Below are 16,839 nucleotides of genomic sequence, written 5' to 3' on the forward strand. Positions count from 1 at the left end.
GTAGACCACAAACTTGACATGAGTCAACAGTGTGATGCAGCAGCTAAAAAAGCCAATGCAATTCTGGGCTGCATCAATAGGAGTATAGCGTCTAGATCAAGGGAAGTAATAGTACCACTGTATTCTGCTCTGGTCAGACCTCACCTGGAGTACTGTGTCCAGTTCTGGGCACCACAGTTCAAGAAGGATACTGACAAGCTGGAACATGTCCAGAGGAGGGCAACCAAAATGGTCAAATGCCTGGAAACGATGCCTTATGAGGAACGGCTTAGGGAGCTGGGTATGTTTAGCCTGGAGAAGAGAAGGTTAAGGGGTGATATGATAGCCATGTTCAAATATATAAAAGGATGTCATATAGAGGAGGGAGAAAGGTTGTTTTCTGCTGCTCCAGAGAAGTGGACACGGAGCAATGGATTCAAACTACAAGAAAGAAGATTCCACCTAAACATTAGGAAGAACTTCCTGACAGTAAGAGCTGTTCGACAATGGAATTTGCTGCCAAGAAGTGTGGTGGAGTCTCCTTCTTTGGAGGTCTTTAAGCAGAGGCTTGACAACCATATGTCAAGAATGCTTTGACGGTGTTTCCTGCTTGGCAGGGGTTTGGACTGGATGGCCCTTGTGGTCTCTTCCAACTCTATGATTTTATGATTCTATGTGAAACTCAACCCTGTTGCTGTGGTGCATAGATGCAGTTTCTACTAAGGTACATTTCCTCCTTTACCTCCTCTTTGTTTTCCTTTCATTATGTCAAACCCTTTCAAAGCTGCCCCTATTTTCAAGTTGAGACATGAACCTGACAGACCTTTATCCAAAGGTGTTGATAGCTAACCATGGTAGTGTGTCCATAATTCCATGCAGTGTCCGCCCTGTTTTATTTTGCCCCAGCGTCAAACAACCATTGTTGGTTCATGACTTACCAGTAAACCTCACAACATTAGCTTAAAATAGCTAATAACATGGACATAGCCAGGATTTGGGGGGGGGGGGTCAGAACTTTGTTAGGGTGACAGAACCAATGTGATTGGTCAGTTAGTTTAGTATTTCTATTGTTTGATCGGGGGGAGCAGCTGCCCCCCTGGCTACGCCCATGCTTCATAATCTACTTAAACATGACCCAAGGCTCCCTCAATTGTTACATTGGGCCTAGTGATGTTAAATTCTCGAGAATAATCTTTTGGAGAATATTCTTGATTAATTAGATGTGCACATTTAAAGCAGCTGTGTAGATGACACAGAATTTACGGTTGGAGAATATTCTCTGCAGAATATTCTCACCTCACATCACTAATTAAGCCATTCAACTTTCTTCTATTTCCCGCTCCCACAGAGCAGTTTCTACTCCCACTTTTCATCCCTCATGGTTTGTCTCATTCTCTGCAGAGCTCTTCCTCTTACAAGGAGAGAAAGCAATAAAAAACAACTCAATGGAATATTCTGCTCTTTGCCACAATAAGCCATCTTCCAAGAGAGCTCACTTGCCCTTCTTCCACCACCACCATTCCTGCTTTGTCCCTTAGGATTGTGTGTGTAGCACACACTTAGTCAAGCAGAAGAGGAAGCCATCTCACATGCTTACAGAAGAGGGTCATTCCTGAGGCAAAAATGGTGAAAGGAAGGTCAAGGATAATCTTAAAATACTGTGGGACACATAAAATTAGGTTGTGCACCACATGGCATGGAGGCTGCAGGTTCTCCATCCCAGGCATAAATCTATGGCTCACAAAGTTGAGAACAAGCATAGAGCCTAAGTACTCCTCCCTCTTCCTCTCACACACCAGCTTCAGAAAGGAAATCCTGTCTTAATATCCTGTTCAGTAAATGGACATTAAACCAATGTTTAGTCTCAACAGGCAACTCAGGTTTAAACAAACCAGGATCAATGTCAGCATTTGAGGGGCAAAAAGGTAAGGGAGCAGCAAAACCAATTGTATGTGTTTGCAGCCACATAAACATTGTTATGAAGCCAGAAATGTTACTGGCTCACTGAAATCCAACTTAACTGGTTTAAGCCTGTGTAGAATAGCATACCGATAGGCAGGTTTCTTAGAGAATGGCTGACCTATAGGCATAAGACATGAAAACACTTGAAGGGATATTGTTTCCTAATGTATAAAACAGTTCACCTCCAAATCATTGTGGCATTATCCAACAAGAGAAAGGAATAATGGTCACAATAGTTCTGATTTTATTTCTGTGTTTGTAAATATGAAACCCACCTTCTCCACCAAATGGTGGAAATACTGTCTAATACCCTTTTCTGTTTGGATGTGACCTGTATTTGGTTGCCTTATTAGTAATTTTTAAAATGACTACCCTTTTCTTGAAAAAGTCAGACTGGTTCATTGTTGCCTGTTTATTTTGTGTTTAGTTGAAAGTGCTGGTTCTTAACTTTATGCTGCTATATGGCTTGGGACAGACTTAGTTGGTCTCTAAGGTGCTACTGGACATTTTATTTATTTATTTTATTTATTTCGACTGCGTCAGACCAACACGGCTACCTACCTGAATTTGGGATCCCAGGATCACCTCCACTTGTACATGCATGACCATGTACTCCATTCAACATCTTAGGTCCTACTTCTGCCAATGTTTGAAACTCCCATTGTTCCACCCTGTGATCCCCGATGAAGGGTGGTATAGAAAATTTAATAATAAAAATTTCTGCTTGTCTTTCATTCTATTGGTCTGTAATCTGAAATTTTTTTATTTTAATTTTAATAATTTTCTGTAAGTCACACTGAATTTATTAAAGATAAAGTAAGATAAGAAATACTGCTTTTAATTGATTCTGTGATTTGACTTGACTTTTATTCTAGATTTTGATATGTTAATATTATTGTACTGAATTAATTGTTATTTTGCTTTGCAATTTTAATGCAGATCACTTTGGAATGTCTAAAGTAGAAAATAGCTAATAAGTGCAATAAATAATAGTACATACATGTTTTATTTAAAAATACAAGCCATATACAGACAGACACCCTGGCAGTAGAATTAAGTGCTTCTACATGCCTTAAAAAGGCAATACTCCCAATTCATTTTCCTCCTGGTGGCAATTTCTTCTAGTTACAAATATAATGAGAATGACAATACATTGGATTCAAACTAACTTCTAGTTTAACTTAGGCCCAATGAAATAAAAGGGCCTGGTTAGTTATGGCTAAATGAAATACTATTGATTTCAATTAGAATAAATTTCAGCAATCTGGATACAACACAATGAACCTAAGTAACAAATAACTAGGTAAAACTAACTTGACAGAATATTGGTGCCTTGATATCCACCAACAGCCTCTAGCAACTAGGCCCAAGCACCATATTCCCTGTGCAACCATGCCAGCTTGCAGACAGAGGAAATTACTGACCATGATCTGTTGCTCTACAAAGCCTTCCTGCAGATGGTCAGCAGAAATACTGCAAACTTTAGTCTAGATGAAGATCAGATGACTGGAGAGGTCAACAATGTCCCATAATTGCTGATTTTGGCCCAATTCCTCAGTGCAAACTGCAACAGACTACCTGAAAGTCTACCGGAGCCTATTGAAATGGCTACATTGACAACCCCAATCCGACAGAATTTAGTTAGGGAGTTCTGAGTGGTAGCAAAGAAAGCTGCTTGCTACACTGCACTATTTACTTAGGACTTCCATAAATCTTTAATTTTAATCTCACCTCAGTTATGAAGTTAGTATGTAGGTAAAGAGAAGCTGCTCTCTCACATTTAACCTCAGCTGCCTATCTGCAGTATGATGGTAACAAAATTTAACCTGCTTTAGAAAATTATTGAAAGGATTAATGACATATTACTTGCATGTTAAGTACCTCGAACACTTCAACACTATATAAATGTTACAGATTATTTAAATAAAATTTACATCTAAGATGCCATGTTGTTTAATAGGAATATCTTGATATTTAACCTAAAATATGTGTTAAAATTTAAACTGAAATAAACTGTTTAAATGCAAGTTTACCCCCTTCAATATGTGGGGAGGGGGGTGGGACTTGTCAGGATAACCAGTCTCTCAATCCCATTTTCTCTCTCACAAACCCCTCTAATGGCAATTTCTGGCAAGTAACCAGTTCCTTTTATCCCAGTTTCTTTTTATAAATCCAGAATCAAATTTCTTTCTGCCATGTCATATGATGTGCTTAACTGAGCATGGTGGTAGCAGATCACTGCCAAATCCCATGCCATGCCACGCCACACCAGTTCATGTCACCGTTCATTGTTTTAAATCTTTCATTCTGCATGCTTTCCTCATTTCTATCCCATCACAATACTGAGCTCTCTTGTCCTCTTAATTGTGCCTTGAGAAAACTATTCCTTCATTCATCCACATCATTTAAGCGACTCTAGGAATCAGGAGGTGCTCTTGATAATTTGATTTTGCCTGTTACTTTCCTACTAAAAATCATATACTTACCCTGTACCACAGTATGTTTTGCTTACTCATGCTTCTGGTTTTTAAAGACCAAGGAGGTTAGTAGCCATTCTTTTTAACAGAACAGATTATGTATATATACAGCCCAATCAATTCACATGAAACTTTATCAGCAAAAAAGTGGGTCAATATTCCCCAAAACTTGCAATCTAAACCATTTACTTGTTGCATAGCATTCTATACATGAAAAGAGCCACAACAGTTTTGTTTCAACAACTGCACACACACACAGCCTTTGATCTCTTAACCATAATTTCTAGAGACTAGCACTTCTTTGTGGCACTCCCCTTCAAGCTGCAATCCTATGTGCATGCACACTTACTTGGAAGTTAGCCCAAACTGAACACTGTGGAAGTTACCAAAACATACATGGAATTGCACATTTCCCACATAAAAGTTGTAGAGGTAAGAGTATGAAACCCTGCTCAACTGCCTAGCTTTGGCCCCTAGAAATAATTATTGCACCACCTGCCTGTCTATGTCTTGGGAGTTTAATTCTGATGCCTCTGGAGACTTAAGGTCAGACATGTAATAATTCAGCACTTCCTATGAGGACCCCCTTCGTTTACACAGGAACTTACTCTACTCTAGGAGATTAAGGTTGTCTACATTGCACACATTCTTGAGCTCCGGGAAAGATGGCCAGATACAAAAGAGAACAGCCCTCTTTCACCTTTAACAGTTATGAAGGAGAATTTCAGCAAGTGTAGCTTGTATAACTATTTAAAGGTGCAGATACCGAACGTGCAATTGGACATCTGGACTGGCCACTGGGCCCCAGGCACTAAGTGTGCAGCCAGAGCTTTTAAACAACGGAAAGCTTTGCTTTTCGGAAGTGCCACCTCCCAGCACAAAACGATTCACAGACAGGAGACAGACGCTAATGAGGGGAGTCATGTCACTTCTTGCCTAGTAACAACCGCATGTTACTCTCGGTACTAGCCACTAAGGAGGAAGCAAGCCCCTCCGTCCTCTTTCAAACTGCCGCATGCCTGCCGTCTGGGGAAGCTCTGTCTGGGGAAAGGGAGTTGTTCGCACCCTACGAATCCTTTAAGAAAAGACACCCTCCCTCCCCCTCCCCCTCCCCCTCCCCACAAGCTCCACCCATCTCCTCATCCTCTGTCCCTCTTTCAGCAGCACCATCTAGCCTCCTCCCCCATCTCCCCCCGGCTTCTTCGGAGCTTCCCGTTTGCTATCCCGCCTCCCTTACATGTCGGGTGTGCCATTGCTACCCCCCCCCGCGCACTTGCAACACTTAGGGGGCCTCTTCTTCTCGCGCCTTAATAGCCACCCAGTTCCCACCACCACTACCACCCCCATCCCGGCTCATGCTCCCCCACCTCCAGCCGCAGCCCGCCCGCTTTCCTCACTCACCTCTTCCTCGCTCTCGTCGCGGAAGCAGAGGCAAGCCGCCCGTTTCTTGTATCCGTCCCCGTCGTAGGTGCGAGTCTGGTTGGACTTGAGCTTCATCATCCTCCGCTCGGGAGAAGGGGTGGGAGGACCCACTAGGGAGGCAGCTGAGGGGTGGGGGCGAGGGACGGGTGTCGGCTCCGCGCGGGAGAGGGTCGGGATCTCCCAACCACGGGGTGAGGGGGGGGGGAAGAGGCGCGGGGACCCGCTATCCCGAAGAGTCTCTGCCTCACACACCAGCCGAGAGGGAGGGGGAAACCCTCTCCGCAGCCGCTACTCGCTCCTAATGCTACCACCCGCCGTCCGCCGCCTCGCTCCCCCTCTCAGCTCTTCCCACGTCGGCACCCCAGCTGCCGCCAGCGCTCCGGCCACCGCCGCCAACGACGACGACCGCGACGCCATCTTGGGACATGCTACGCCAACGGCGCAGAGGCAGCGGGAGGAGAAAGTCGCTGGCTGAAGCTTCTCGCCTCCGACGGGCCGCGGCGCAAGCGGCGTAGCCGAGGGTTGGGAATCGCTCGCGCGCGCGCACCCCCCCCCCTGCCCTTCGGTTCCGGACACCCGTTACAGAGCGTCGCCTCCCAGCGCGAAGGTTGCGCCTAGACTAGAGCCACACTAAGAGGAACGGTGTCGAGAGCAAGGGGGAGGGGCGCCTTTCTCCCTCCGCCGCCATCGCAGCCTTACGCAGCCTCCGCGCGCCGAAACTACACTGAGCCAGATGTCTGGCGCAACGTTTTTGCACAAGGGCTGACAGCGGCCCTGCGTAAAACGCGTAGCCCGACTGAAACAATGCCCATCTTGTATGAGGAGGAGCAGCACGCCAAAAACGTAACGGCGGAGAAGTCTTGATGCCAGGCTTGTGAGTGTGAAATGAATGAGGGAGAGGCTGAAGAAAGGGGTGTCTCCTCTCTATGTGGTGGTGGTGAATTTTTTTTATATATAAAAGTCGCCTCTTCGTTAAGCCAACGGTGTACCTACTTGGAAGCCAGGGTGCATAGTAGGTAAAACTATAGGGATTTTTTTCTCCAATAAATACTGTATTGTAGTATTTTGCCACAGTTATGGTGTGTCCCCGCCCGCCCTCGAACGAGCATGCATATAGCGAGTTCTGTCTGCAAGGTGTGCTCTGTGCGACTGTCATTGATACAGGGATGTCTATGGGCGACCAGTGGCGTGAAATGTTATTTTTAAGCTGTCTTTCTCTTCTGCCTCCCCCACCGACTATACAACTTACCAAGCGGTAAGTCACACAGAACTCAATAGAACTTGCTTCCGAGCTGACAATAATAATTTTAAGGCCTGACAAAAAACGTTTCCCCTCAGAGCAAAGTTAACTCTCTCCTGCATTTTACAACAGCAGCAGGACACAGACTCCTTTCTATTCCTAAGAAGAGAACACATGGCATTTTACCTTCCATCATCTAGGGCAGCTTTAATTACATTCAAATTGAATGAGAGACATCCTGAAGATGGAGCCACATATGCAGGGCCGCAGATGATGATCGCAAGGTCCAGGTTGGTTGTTAGGAGGAAAGGGTGGGGACAAACTGTGTTCTTCCTTACTGACATATAAAATCAAACCAGACCTCTATCGGGTTTTTTTTACATTGTCAGTAGGGAACGGTGTTGTTTTCTAAAGGATGATTTCAGCCCCTGTATTGCTTTTGACATCTTAAAGCTACAATCCTATATCCAAGGAAGCCCCACTGAACACATTGGGATATCAGAGGTTATCATGAAATGCGTAAGACTGCATTGCAGATCCCCATTCATTCCTACAGTTAGAAGAAATGGCACTTACTTTGAATTACAGCAAGCCAGCTTGTTTTAAACTCTTGCAGCCCAACAGAGCATAACAAATTGAGGTGCCTCCCTCTCTGGCATCCATCAGGACCACAGGCAAACCACCCTGTCATTTGCTTAAACATTCAGGCAAAAGCTACCCTAAGCCATGAGCGGACATAGTTAGAAGTACAATTCAGTTCTCTGTTCCAATATTGAAAACCACTATTTAGTGTGGAGTAGCTGAGTGTACAGCCAAAAGTTCACACTGTAGCAAACAGGATAACTTTGCAAGGGGTTCCTTTGCAAAGTTTCTTTAATACAGAACACTGGTTGGAAAATATCCAACACAAACTATTAAATCTCTCTGTGTAGGCCATATAACAAAGAATGAACCTGCAGATGGTTACAAGCATGGCCTAGGCATTTAAGTAGAATTTGTTTTAAAAGCAAAGGTTGATGGTCCTCACATATTAAAAAAAATGAGACGGGATTTGGTATTATTACCAGTTTGTATCTTTATTTTATTAAGATGTGCAGGTGTCATTATTATTTTCTTGCATTAGTACATCTCATCTGTCTTCCCAAAGGAGCCAAAGGCAGCAAACAAAACAGTAATAAAATAAATATTAAAAACATTGACAATGCATTTACTATTATATCTGCAAGATATTTTAAACCCTCAGTTAATAATATGAGTTATATCATCAGTAGTATTTATTTTTAAAAATTGTTAATTTTTAACAAGGTAACTCAATATATAAACAAACACATTAAAACTGGCATAAAAGAAAACCAAAGACAAATCTAAGAGAATCCTATTTTTCAAAGACAGGATTAAAACATCCCATCCACTCAAGGAGGCTACAGGTAATAATTATCTATACCACCCTTTATTTGAAAACCACAGGGCAGATTACAGTATAAAAATACAAACATACTACAAAAAAATACCCCCCCTACACACAATTTAAAAGGCCATAGATTGTTTAATAGCCAAAGACATGGAATAGGAGGAATGTTTTCGCCTGCTGTCTAAAGATGTATAATGAAGGCATCAGGCAAGCCATCCTGGGGAGAGCATTGCACAAGTGGGGAGCCACCGCAGAAAAGGCCCATTCTCGTGTTGTCACCCTCCAGACTTCTCACAGAGGAGGCACATGAAGAAGGGCCTCAGATTATTATTGCAGGGTCCAGGTCAGTTAATATGCAGAGGTGGGCCTTGAGATTTTGCAGTCCTGAAGCATTTAAGGCTTTATAGGTCAAAACCAGCACTTTGAATTGGGCCCATAAACTAACTGGTAGCCAGTGTAGTTGGGCCAGGATAAGAGCCAGGGCCGTCTTAAGCGCCCCTGGCGCCATGGTGCGTCGGATCTCTCCAGCGCCCTTCCGCCCCGTTTCCCAGCGTGGTGGGCGGGCAGGCACAGCGCAATCTCTCCGGCGCCCTCCCGCCCCGTTTCCCAGTGCGGTGGGCAGGTGGGCGCCGCGCGCAGCTGCGCAGTGGACCGGCGGGCCAGCGGGCGGGCGCAGCTCGCGCCGCCCTCCTGGTGGGCCGGCATCATGGTGCCCTGCGCCACCGGGGGTCTACGTAGAGCCGGCCCTGATAAGAGCCAAAAGGCCTGGTGAAAAGAAATGCTTTTGCCTAGCACTAAAAGCTATGTATTGATGGCACCAGGCAAGTCTCCCAGAGAGCATTCCACAAGTGGGTTACCACCACTGAAAAGTCGTATTCTCATGTTGCCACCCTATGGAGTTCCTGAGGAGGAAGCAAATGAGGAAGGTCCCAGATGATGATTGCAAGGTTCATGTTGGTTCTGGGGTACAGGCTGGTTTTGGGGAGAGGTGGTCCTTGAGTCACATAAGGCTTTATAGGTCAAAAATGTCCTCCCCAACTTAAGTGGACACAATGGCCCCATGTTAAAAGTACAGATTTTATGTACTGTCTAGCATGCAAACATATATCGCTTAATCAACAAAAGCCTCTTAAGCGGTTTACTTGAAGCAATACAAAAAAATACCTAATACCAATAAACTCAAACTTTAAAAGCAGGCAGATACATTTATCAAAATATATCACTTCCACAGATCAAAATGGGCACTTATGTGGCCAAGGCACTCCTTTGTAAACTGGTCCCAAGCTGTTGAGTTCTCTCCAAGCAAGTGTGGAAGGGGGTCTTACTGCTGTCAGTAATTGGGCTGCAGCATTGTGCAGTAAATCTAGTTCCTGGATCAAACACAAGGCTGCATTGCAGTACAGTGGTACCTCGGGTTAAGAACTTAATTCATTCCGGAGGTCCGTTCTTAACCTGAGGTACTACTTTAGCTAATGGGGCCTCCTCCTGCTGCTGTGCTGCCGCTGTGCAATTTCTGTTCTCATCCTGAAGCAAAGTTCTTTACCCGAGGTAACTATTTCTGGGTTAGCGGAGTCTGTAACCTGAAGCGTCTGTAACCCAGTCCAGTCCAACACTTGAACTACTGTGGTTAAGCTATCCCACAACTGGTGCAATTGTCATACGAGCCGAAGGCATTCCTAGCCACTAAGGCCAGCTGGGCCCCAATTGACAAAGCTGGATCCAAAAGCTGCATAACTGTTCCTTCAGGGGAAATACAACTCCATCCAGGGCAAGCGGCTGGCCACTTTCTGAATCACAGGAACCACTCTCCCGCAGCACCTTCATCCTGACAGGATTCAAGCCCACTCTGCACCCAGGCACTAGTCCAGGACCTACACAAGCTCTCTTGATTCAGATGTTATGGAGATAATAGAACTCATCATCAACATACTATGTGTCATCAACATACTGATGGCTTACAGTGAAATCCTATGTGTATCAACCCTGAAGCCCTATTTAAATAAATAAATAAATGGTATTTGCTCCTAGGTTCAGTGTATGTGAGATTGCAGCCTTTCTTTGTTGCAGGCATCCATATAAATCAGAAATAGAGATCTTCTGCCAGTCCACTGTAGACACAATGCCCAAACCTGAAGGGATTCCCATAGCATAAGAGGTAAAGGCTGTGTTTCTTCCTCCTGCCTTCATATGCTGGCACTGCATGATGCTGTTATATTAAATGGGAAGCCTGTGCATATCCTCCATTAAACCTGCTTTTACTTTTCAGTGAAGGAACAGGAGCTTGAATGTCGTGTCCCTTAACCAAGAACAGCAGGGAAGGTGAGATGGGAATGCAAGGGATACACATGGGCCTACAGTCCCCTGCAAAAGCATAACATGCAGAGGGGCTGACTACCTATGCCCTTTAAGTGTCAGTTTCTCTTGTTGACTTCATAAAGCGCAAGTTCAAAATGGGTAGCATTAATAATATCTATGTTATCTGAACAGCAGTTAACCCTGTTAGGGAAACTCAAAGAATTCTAAAGAATAAAACTACAACATCAGCCAAAACAATTACACTTATAAGTGATGACTAAAATCCTAGATAACTATATCTAGAGTGATGATACACGTGTACCCTGCAACCAAAAGGGGAAATGTAAAGTAAGAATAAACTTTTGCACTAAGAATTATATTTAGCTGACCACAATGTAAAGGCAGTGCTGCCTTTGAATGACAGCAAGACTATTTCAGGACAGCTATGTATGTTTTGCAATACTCCTGTTGTGTGCTTGTGTACATTTAAAGACTAACACATGGATTTACTTGGAAGAAAGTTCCACAATTTATGATGAGCCTTTCTCCCAATCAAGTGGGTATGGGATTGCAGCTTAATAAACTTACATTGAAGCCCTGTGGCATTTCTACACAAAACCCAGATGTATACTAAAAGACTAGTGTGATCCATTCACAACAGCAGCTGGAAGTAATAGTAATGTACAATAGGGCAATAATTGGTACCTAATAATTTATTATTTCTACCCCGCCCATCTGGCTGAGTTTCCCCAGCCACTCTGGGCGGCTTTCAACAAAAAATTAAAAACAGAATAAAACTTCAAACATTAAAAACTTCCCTAAACACATCCCCTAAATACCTTTATTAGGACCAAACACCTAAATAGGAATGATGCCCACAACCCTCATTGAGTCTGAATAGATTTACTGAAATTCAAATTCAGCAATTTCATACCAGAACTTAGCATTGAAGGAATTACAGTGGACGCTTGGGTTGCGAACGTGATCTGTGGGGGAGGCACGTTTGCAACCCGCGTCTGCACACACGCGGGTCACGATTTAGCGCTTCTGCACATGCCGAAACCCGGAAGTAACCCGTTCCGGTACGTCCGGGTTCGGCGCAGAGCACAACCCCCCAAAAACGCAACCTGAAGCAGCTGCAACCCGAGGTATGACTGTACTGAATTACAACAGCACCACCCTGGCCACCCTAAATATGCCTTCCAGTAGTTGAACATTACTATTGTGTCCATTTATTCTTTTTCAGAGAGCTTAACCTGTTTTTTGACTTGTGAGGAAAGCAAAAGGTCATTATTGGTAGATGATGTGGCATATCACACTGGAAGGCGAGTCCCTGATGGTATGACTAACGGATTTATTTTGCAAGACTGATATCAGCCTTTCCACCATATGAAACATCTTAGCAGCATACAAATAGCTTCAAACAGTAGACAATTAAAAATACAGTGGTACCTCGGATTACAAACACTTCGGGTTACAAACACTTCAGGTTAGAGACTCCACTAACCCGGAAGTAGTACCTCAGGTTAAGAACTTTACTTCAGGATGAGAACAGAAATCGCGCGGTGGCGGCATAGTGGCAGCGGGAGGCCGCATTAGCTAAAGTGGTACCTCAAGTTAAGAACAGTTTCAGGTTAAGAACGGACCTTCGGAACGAATTAAGTTCTTAACCAGAGGTACCACTCTGAGTTAAATAACAAAAAATGCCCAGCTCCTACATCAGTAGGGAACCTCAGGCTGGGTGTGGGGGGTCAGGAAATGCAGCCCTCCAGGCCTCTCTATCCGTATCTCTTCCCCAAGCTACAGCCCTGCTTCACACCCTCAGGTTTTTGGCTTGCTTGAATTTCTCCTTTAACTTTGATGTCTTGCTTGCCTGGATTGAGAATGGAAAAGGGTTTATGTAGAAGAGAATAATGTGGGCTTCAAGCTGAAAAAGGTTCCCCACCCTGACCTTATATTAAGGGAGTGTCTGTGAGAATGCTACTACCCAAAACCTGTAATTTGTACAGAATGAGCTCCCAATGTCAATCTTTTTAGCTGAAAGCTATAGGCAGTGTTCTGTCACCTTCTCTTCCAGGACTGTTCTGTTGCAGGCAAGTCCTAGGATCATCTGGCTGTCAGTCTGTTCCTTCATTTCATTGAAATTCATTTTCACTTAATTTCATTCAGCGTAGTTTTAAGAGTACTTGGGTGGGAGGAGTTCATGTTTAAGTCCTTGTCCAGAAAAGAAAAATAAATGCAGTTGGAGTGTAGAGATTGTCTTGTAGCCAAATGGATCTTGTGGTGTATTCTAGTTAGTAAAAGAAAGCAACTGAGATGTCCAGAAATTGAATTTCTTGTGTGAACTGCTGGGGAAATGAAAGTTACAAGTCCTTGTAAAATTTCTTAAAGGCCACCTTGAGGATCCAGGAGTAAAGGAAAGCCTGTTGAATACTATGAAGCCCTATGTTACCCAGGACAGGGCAGTAAACTTGGGAGGTACAAGATATCCCCTAAATTAGAAATAAGCACCAAAAACTTTTTGAAACACACTAACACATGTCCCTTTAAGGGAAAAGGGATGTGAGTCTACAAACTGAACCTACCAACAGGGTTTCAATTTAGTACTGTGACTGTTCCTGTAAATAATCTGGAAAGCTCAGTGTTGCTGTCACCAACAAAGTGATTTCCAGATTATGATTCCATTAATGGATAAGGATGCCTCTGAATTCCATCTCCAGCTGGCTTTTGGGCAAAAGGCCAGGTACCAGCTGAGGGAGAAGCATTTCCTAATGGAAAGCAGACCCAGTGCACAGGGTGGGCCCTCATCTTGTTCTGAAAATAACTGGAGATCAATGTTGTGTTGCAGGAAGTGGGGGATGTTTTCATTTGCCTCAGATCATGCTAGGTGTGGGTTTATCTAGTGCAACTCAGTAACATCCTGAGATGGGTGGAAACACTTCCTAATGGAGCATTACGCCACAGTATGCAATCCACACAATATATATTTAGCCCAATATTGATTCAGTAGACAATTCCATGAGCGCAAAAAAGCTCAAAGATTTAGAAAAAAAAATCTTAAAACCATCTGTCACTGACAAAGCAGCAAAAGAAATGCCCTCTAGACATCCATCTCATTACCTAGTACTAGAAAGCATGCCAACTTACCCTAAGCAAGAAGCACATTTTTAAAACTAGCAACACAAATGTGAAAACAGTTGCAGCTCACTGTGTATTTTGACTAGCCCTATTACAAAATGCACTGAGAAAAAACATTAAACCATGGTCGCCTGCTGATATATTTGTACTTGTTATAGCCTCTTGTTAATATTGCGTTTAATTGCAATTCAGTAATGATGCTGGAAATGAATAAAGTTTGTTGAGTTGGAGCACAACATTACTTACCAACCACAGAAAAGTTAATATGCAGAGCCATTATGCTCTGTGCAAGTTGGGTAGAGTCAAGAGCTGAATTCTGGGAAGGGGGTGTGTGTGAATCAGAGATGGGAAACCTTTTTCAAGAGCCACATTCCTTCATGGGCAACTTCTAGGGGCTACATGCCAGTGTGGACGGGGTGAACAGAAGAAGTGTGTGGGTCAAAGAAGCAGATATTCCAGCAACACAAGTCAGATTTCTACACATATGCATATTTACATTCTTCACCCAGGCAAGCAAGAGGCATGTTTAAGGACACATTCTAATCAGGCAGCTTAACATGGTCTGTGAGGGATTTGGTCTGGGAAAGTGAGGCGTGAGAGGGAAGATTCCCAATAGAAGCCTGGAGGGCTGCATATGGCCCCATGACTTCACATTTCCCACCCTGGTATATATTATTTGAATTTTGTATATTTTGTGATTTATTCTGCTTTTGCAAGTCTTGAGAAGGAACCAGGAATTATGCGGAGCAGCAGAATCCTGCCTCACCACTGGAACCTCTATCTTAGAATCACAGAGTTGGAAGAGACCACAAGGGCCATCCAGTCCAACCCCCTGCCAAGCAAGAAACACCATCAAAGCATTCCTGACATGTGGCTGACAAGCCTCTGCTTAGTCCTTTAAAAGGACAAAGCAAATTTCTTCAAGACACCAAATTCTGTACTCAATGCAGAACTGTAAATTTGTTACTGTTCTAGAACCCTGGTCATTACTCACATACTTAAGCCTATCTTCACAAGCATACGGTCCTGACACTGTCTCTCAACCTAACCTATCCTTCATGGGGTTGCTGAGAATAAAATAGGGAGGAGAAGCATGTACACCACATTGAATTTCTTGGGAGGACATGTGAAATATAAATGTTAAAATAATAGAAGGGCTGAGAGCATGGTCTTCAGAGATCTCATTCTGCCTTAACACATTATACCAGTGATGGGCAACCTTTTGAGCTTGGTGTGTCAAAATTCGCCAAAAAACCTGAGCATAACCCCGGGTGGTGTGTCACTTCCGAGAAAAAAAACCCCATAATTTCACGATATTTGTAGTTTAAATAACAAAAATGTACAATTGTTTCCCCTTAAAAAAAGGAAAAAGGGGAGGGCCGCGTGTCACCGAAAATGGCTATGCATGTCAGTGCTGACACGCGTGTCATAGGTTCACCATCACTGCATTATACAGAAGTCACACCAAAAAGGAAAGCTGGGGATTTCCAATGTCTCCAGACTTCTAAAGAGCCCAGAACAAAGTAACACCTATAAGTAGGATATTACCACCACACTCTGCAAAAAGCAGGTCATTAGCACCAATGGTATCATGGTTCTCGAGATATAAGCAAGAAGCATGTGAAGGACTGCCCAGTACAGTCATACCTCGTGTTGCATTACGTTCATGTTGTGTCTTTTCAGCTTGCGAACGCGGCAAACCCAGAAGTGTAGACTTCCGGGTTTCGCCGCGTGTGTGTGTGCGCAGAATCGCTCTATCGCACTCCACACTTGCTCAGAAGCGCCGCTCTAGTTGCGGACTTTTCAGGGTGCAAACGGCACCCTGGAACAGATCATATCCACAACTAGAGGAACCACTGTATTAGACACTAGACCAATTTCCCCCAGCTTTACAACAGCAAACACTCTTCAATGCAAAATGGGTCTTAAATAGTAAGAGCCAAACATGGCTGGCATGCTAAATGCAGTAACTCAGCTAGACTCATTTTATATTTTAAAAAAACATACCCTACTTTCACATTGTTCAGCATCTACTGGTGAAACTATACATTGCCTAGATCTTTGGCAACTTTAAGAACTGCATTCTATAGTACCTTACCCTTCCAATTCATAAATAGAAAAGGTTTCATATATTTGCTGGTGACTTTTTCTTCCAGTTCTCTCCAAATGGTTGTTACTAGCAAATGCTTGGTCCACTGGGTCACTATCTCAGTTTCAGTTCTCCATCAGTAAAGTGGAAATTGTGACCCTTTGTGGAGTTTAATAGATGGAACCAAGCCTCGGGGACAGGAGGGACTATAGTTCCAACAACCACCAACTACAAATACATCCCAATACTGTAGCAAAGCTCTTTATGCTTGGTTAATTGAATCACAAGCTTGCTAAATGTAACAGCCTGTCCTGTTAATCAAAGCCTTATGATGCACAACTATGATTACATTGACTGCTAGTGGCACATCAATCCTCAAAGTTGTGAACTATGCAAGCCCGAAATTTAAGGCCAGAACAAATTGCATGTAAAATTTCCATTCATACTGCGTAACTTAATATAATTTCAGGAGGCAAGATGATGATGATTGCATCTAGATGCAAATAGGATAACATGGAGACTTCAGTTAGATGGCGAACATAATCAGGGAAGAATGGTCATAAGATAAGGAAGATAAGTTTTCCAACAGTTAATGCTTTATCCCTCTGACATCAAGAAATCCTTTCCCAATTTTCTTCAAGTTAGGAGTCTTAGCAAGAGCCACAAGGATTTGCTATCTGTCTTTTAAAGTAAATAGTCAAGATACCACATGATGTCATCTTACACATCATTCCTATTATGTTTTGGGGGGTTTATCCTCCATATTTTAAAACAAGCAATATTTCACCCATTAAGCTTCATAATTAAATGATTCAAAGATACAAAG

General features: G+C 43.4%; 1 protein-coding gene across 2 annotated transcripts in view; it reads right to left on the minus strand.

The window, feature by feature from the left end:
- The window catches only part of NUDT3 (nudix hydrolase 3), a 44,152-nt gene extending 37,877 nt beyond the window's left edge, over positions 1-6,275 (minus strand). For both annotated transcript variants that reach the window (XM_088674190.1, XM_035122598.3), the window contains exon 1: positions 5,820-6,275. In XM_088674190.1, the coding sequence (XP_088530316.1) occupies positions 5,820-5,918 (99 nt within the window). In that variant the 5' untranslated portion in view covers positions 5,919-6,275. The remainder of the gene's footprint in view (positions 1-5,819) is intronic.
- Between the last annotated feature and the right edge of the window lie 10,564 nt (positions 6,276-16,839).

This window comes from Zootoca vivipara, chromosome 7 (assembly GCF_965207765.1).
Source record: "Zootoca vivipara chromosome 7, rZooViv2.hap1.1, whole genome shotgun sequence".
NCBI classification, from domain to species: Eukaryota; Metazoa; Chordata; class Lepidosauria; order Squamata; family Lacertidae; genus Zootoca; species Zootoca vivipara.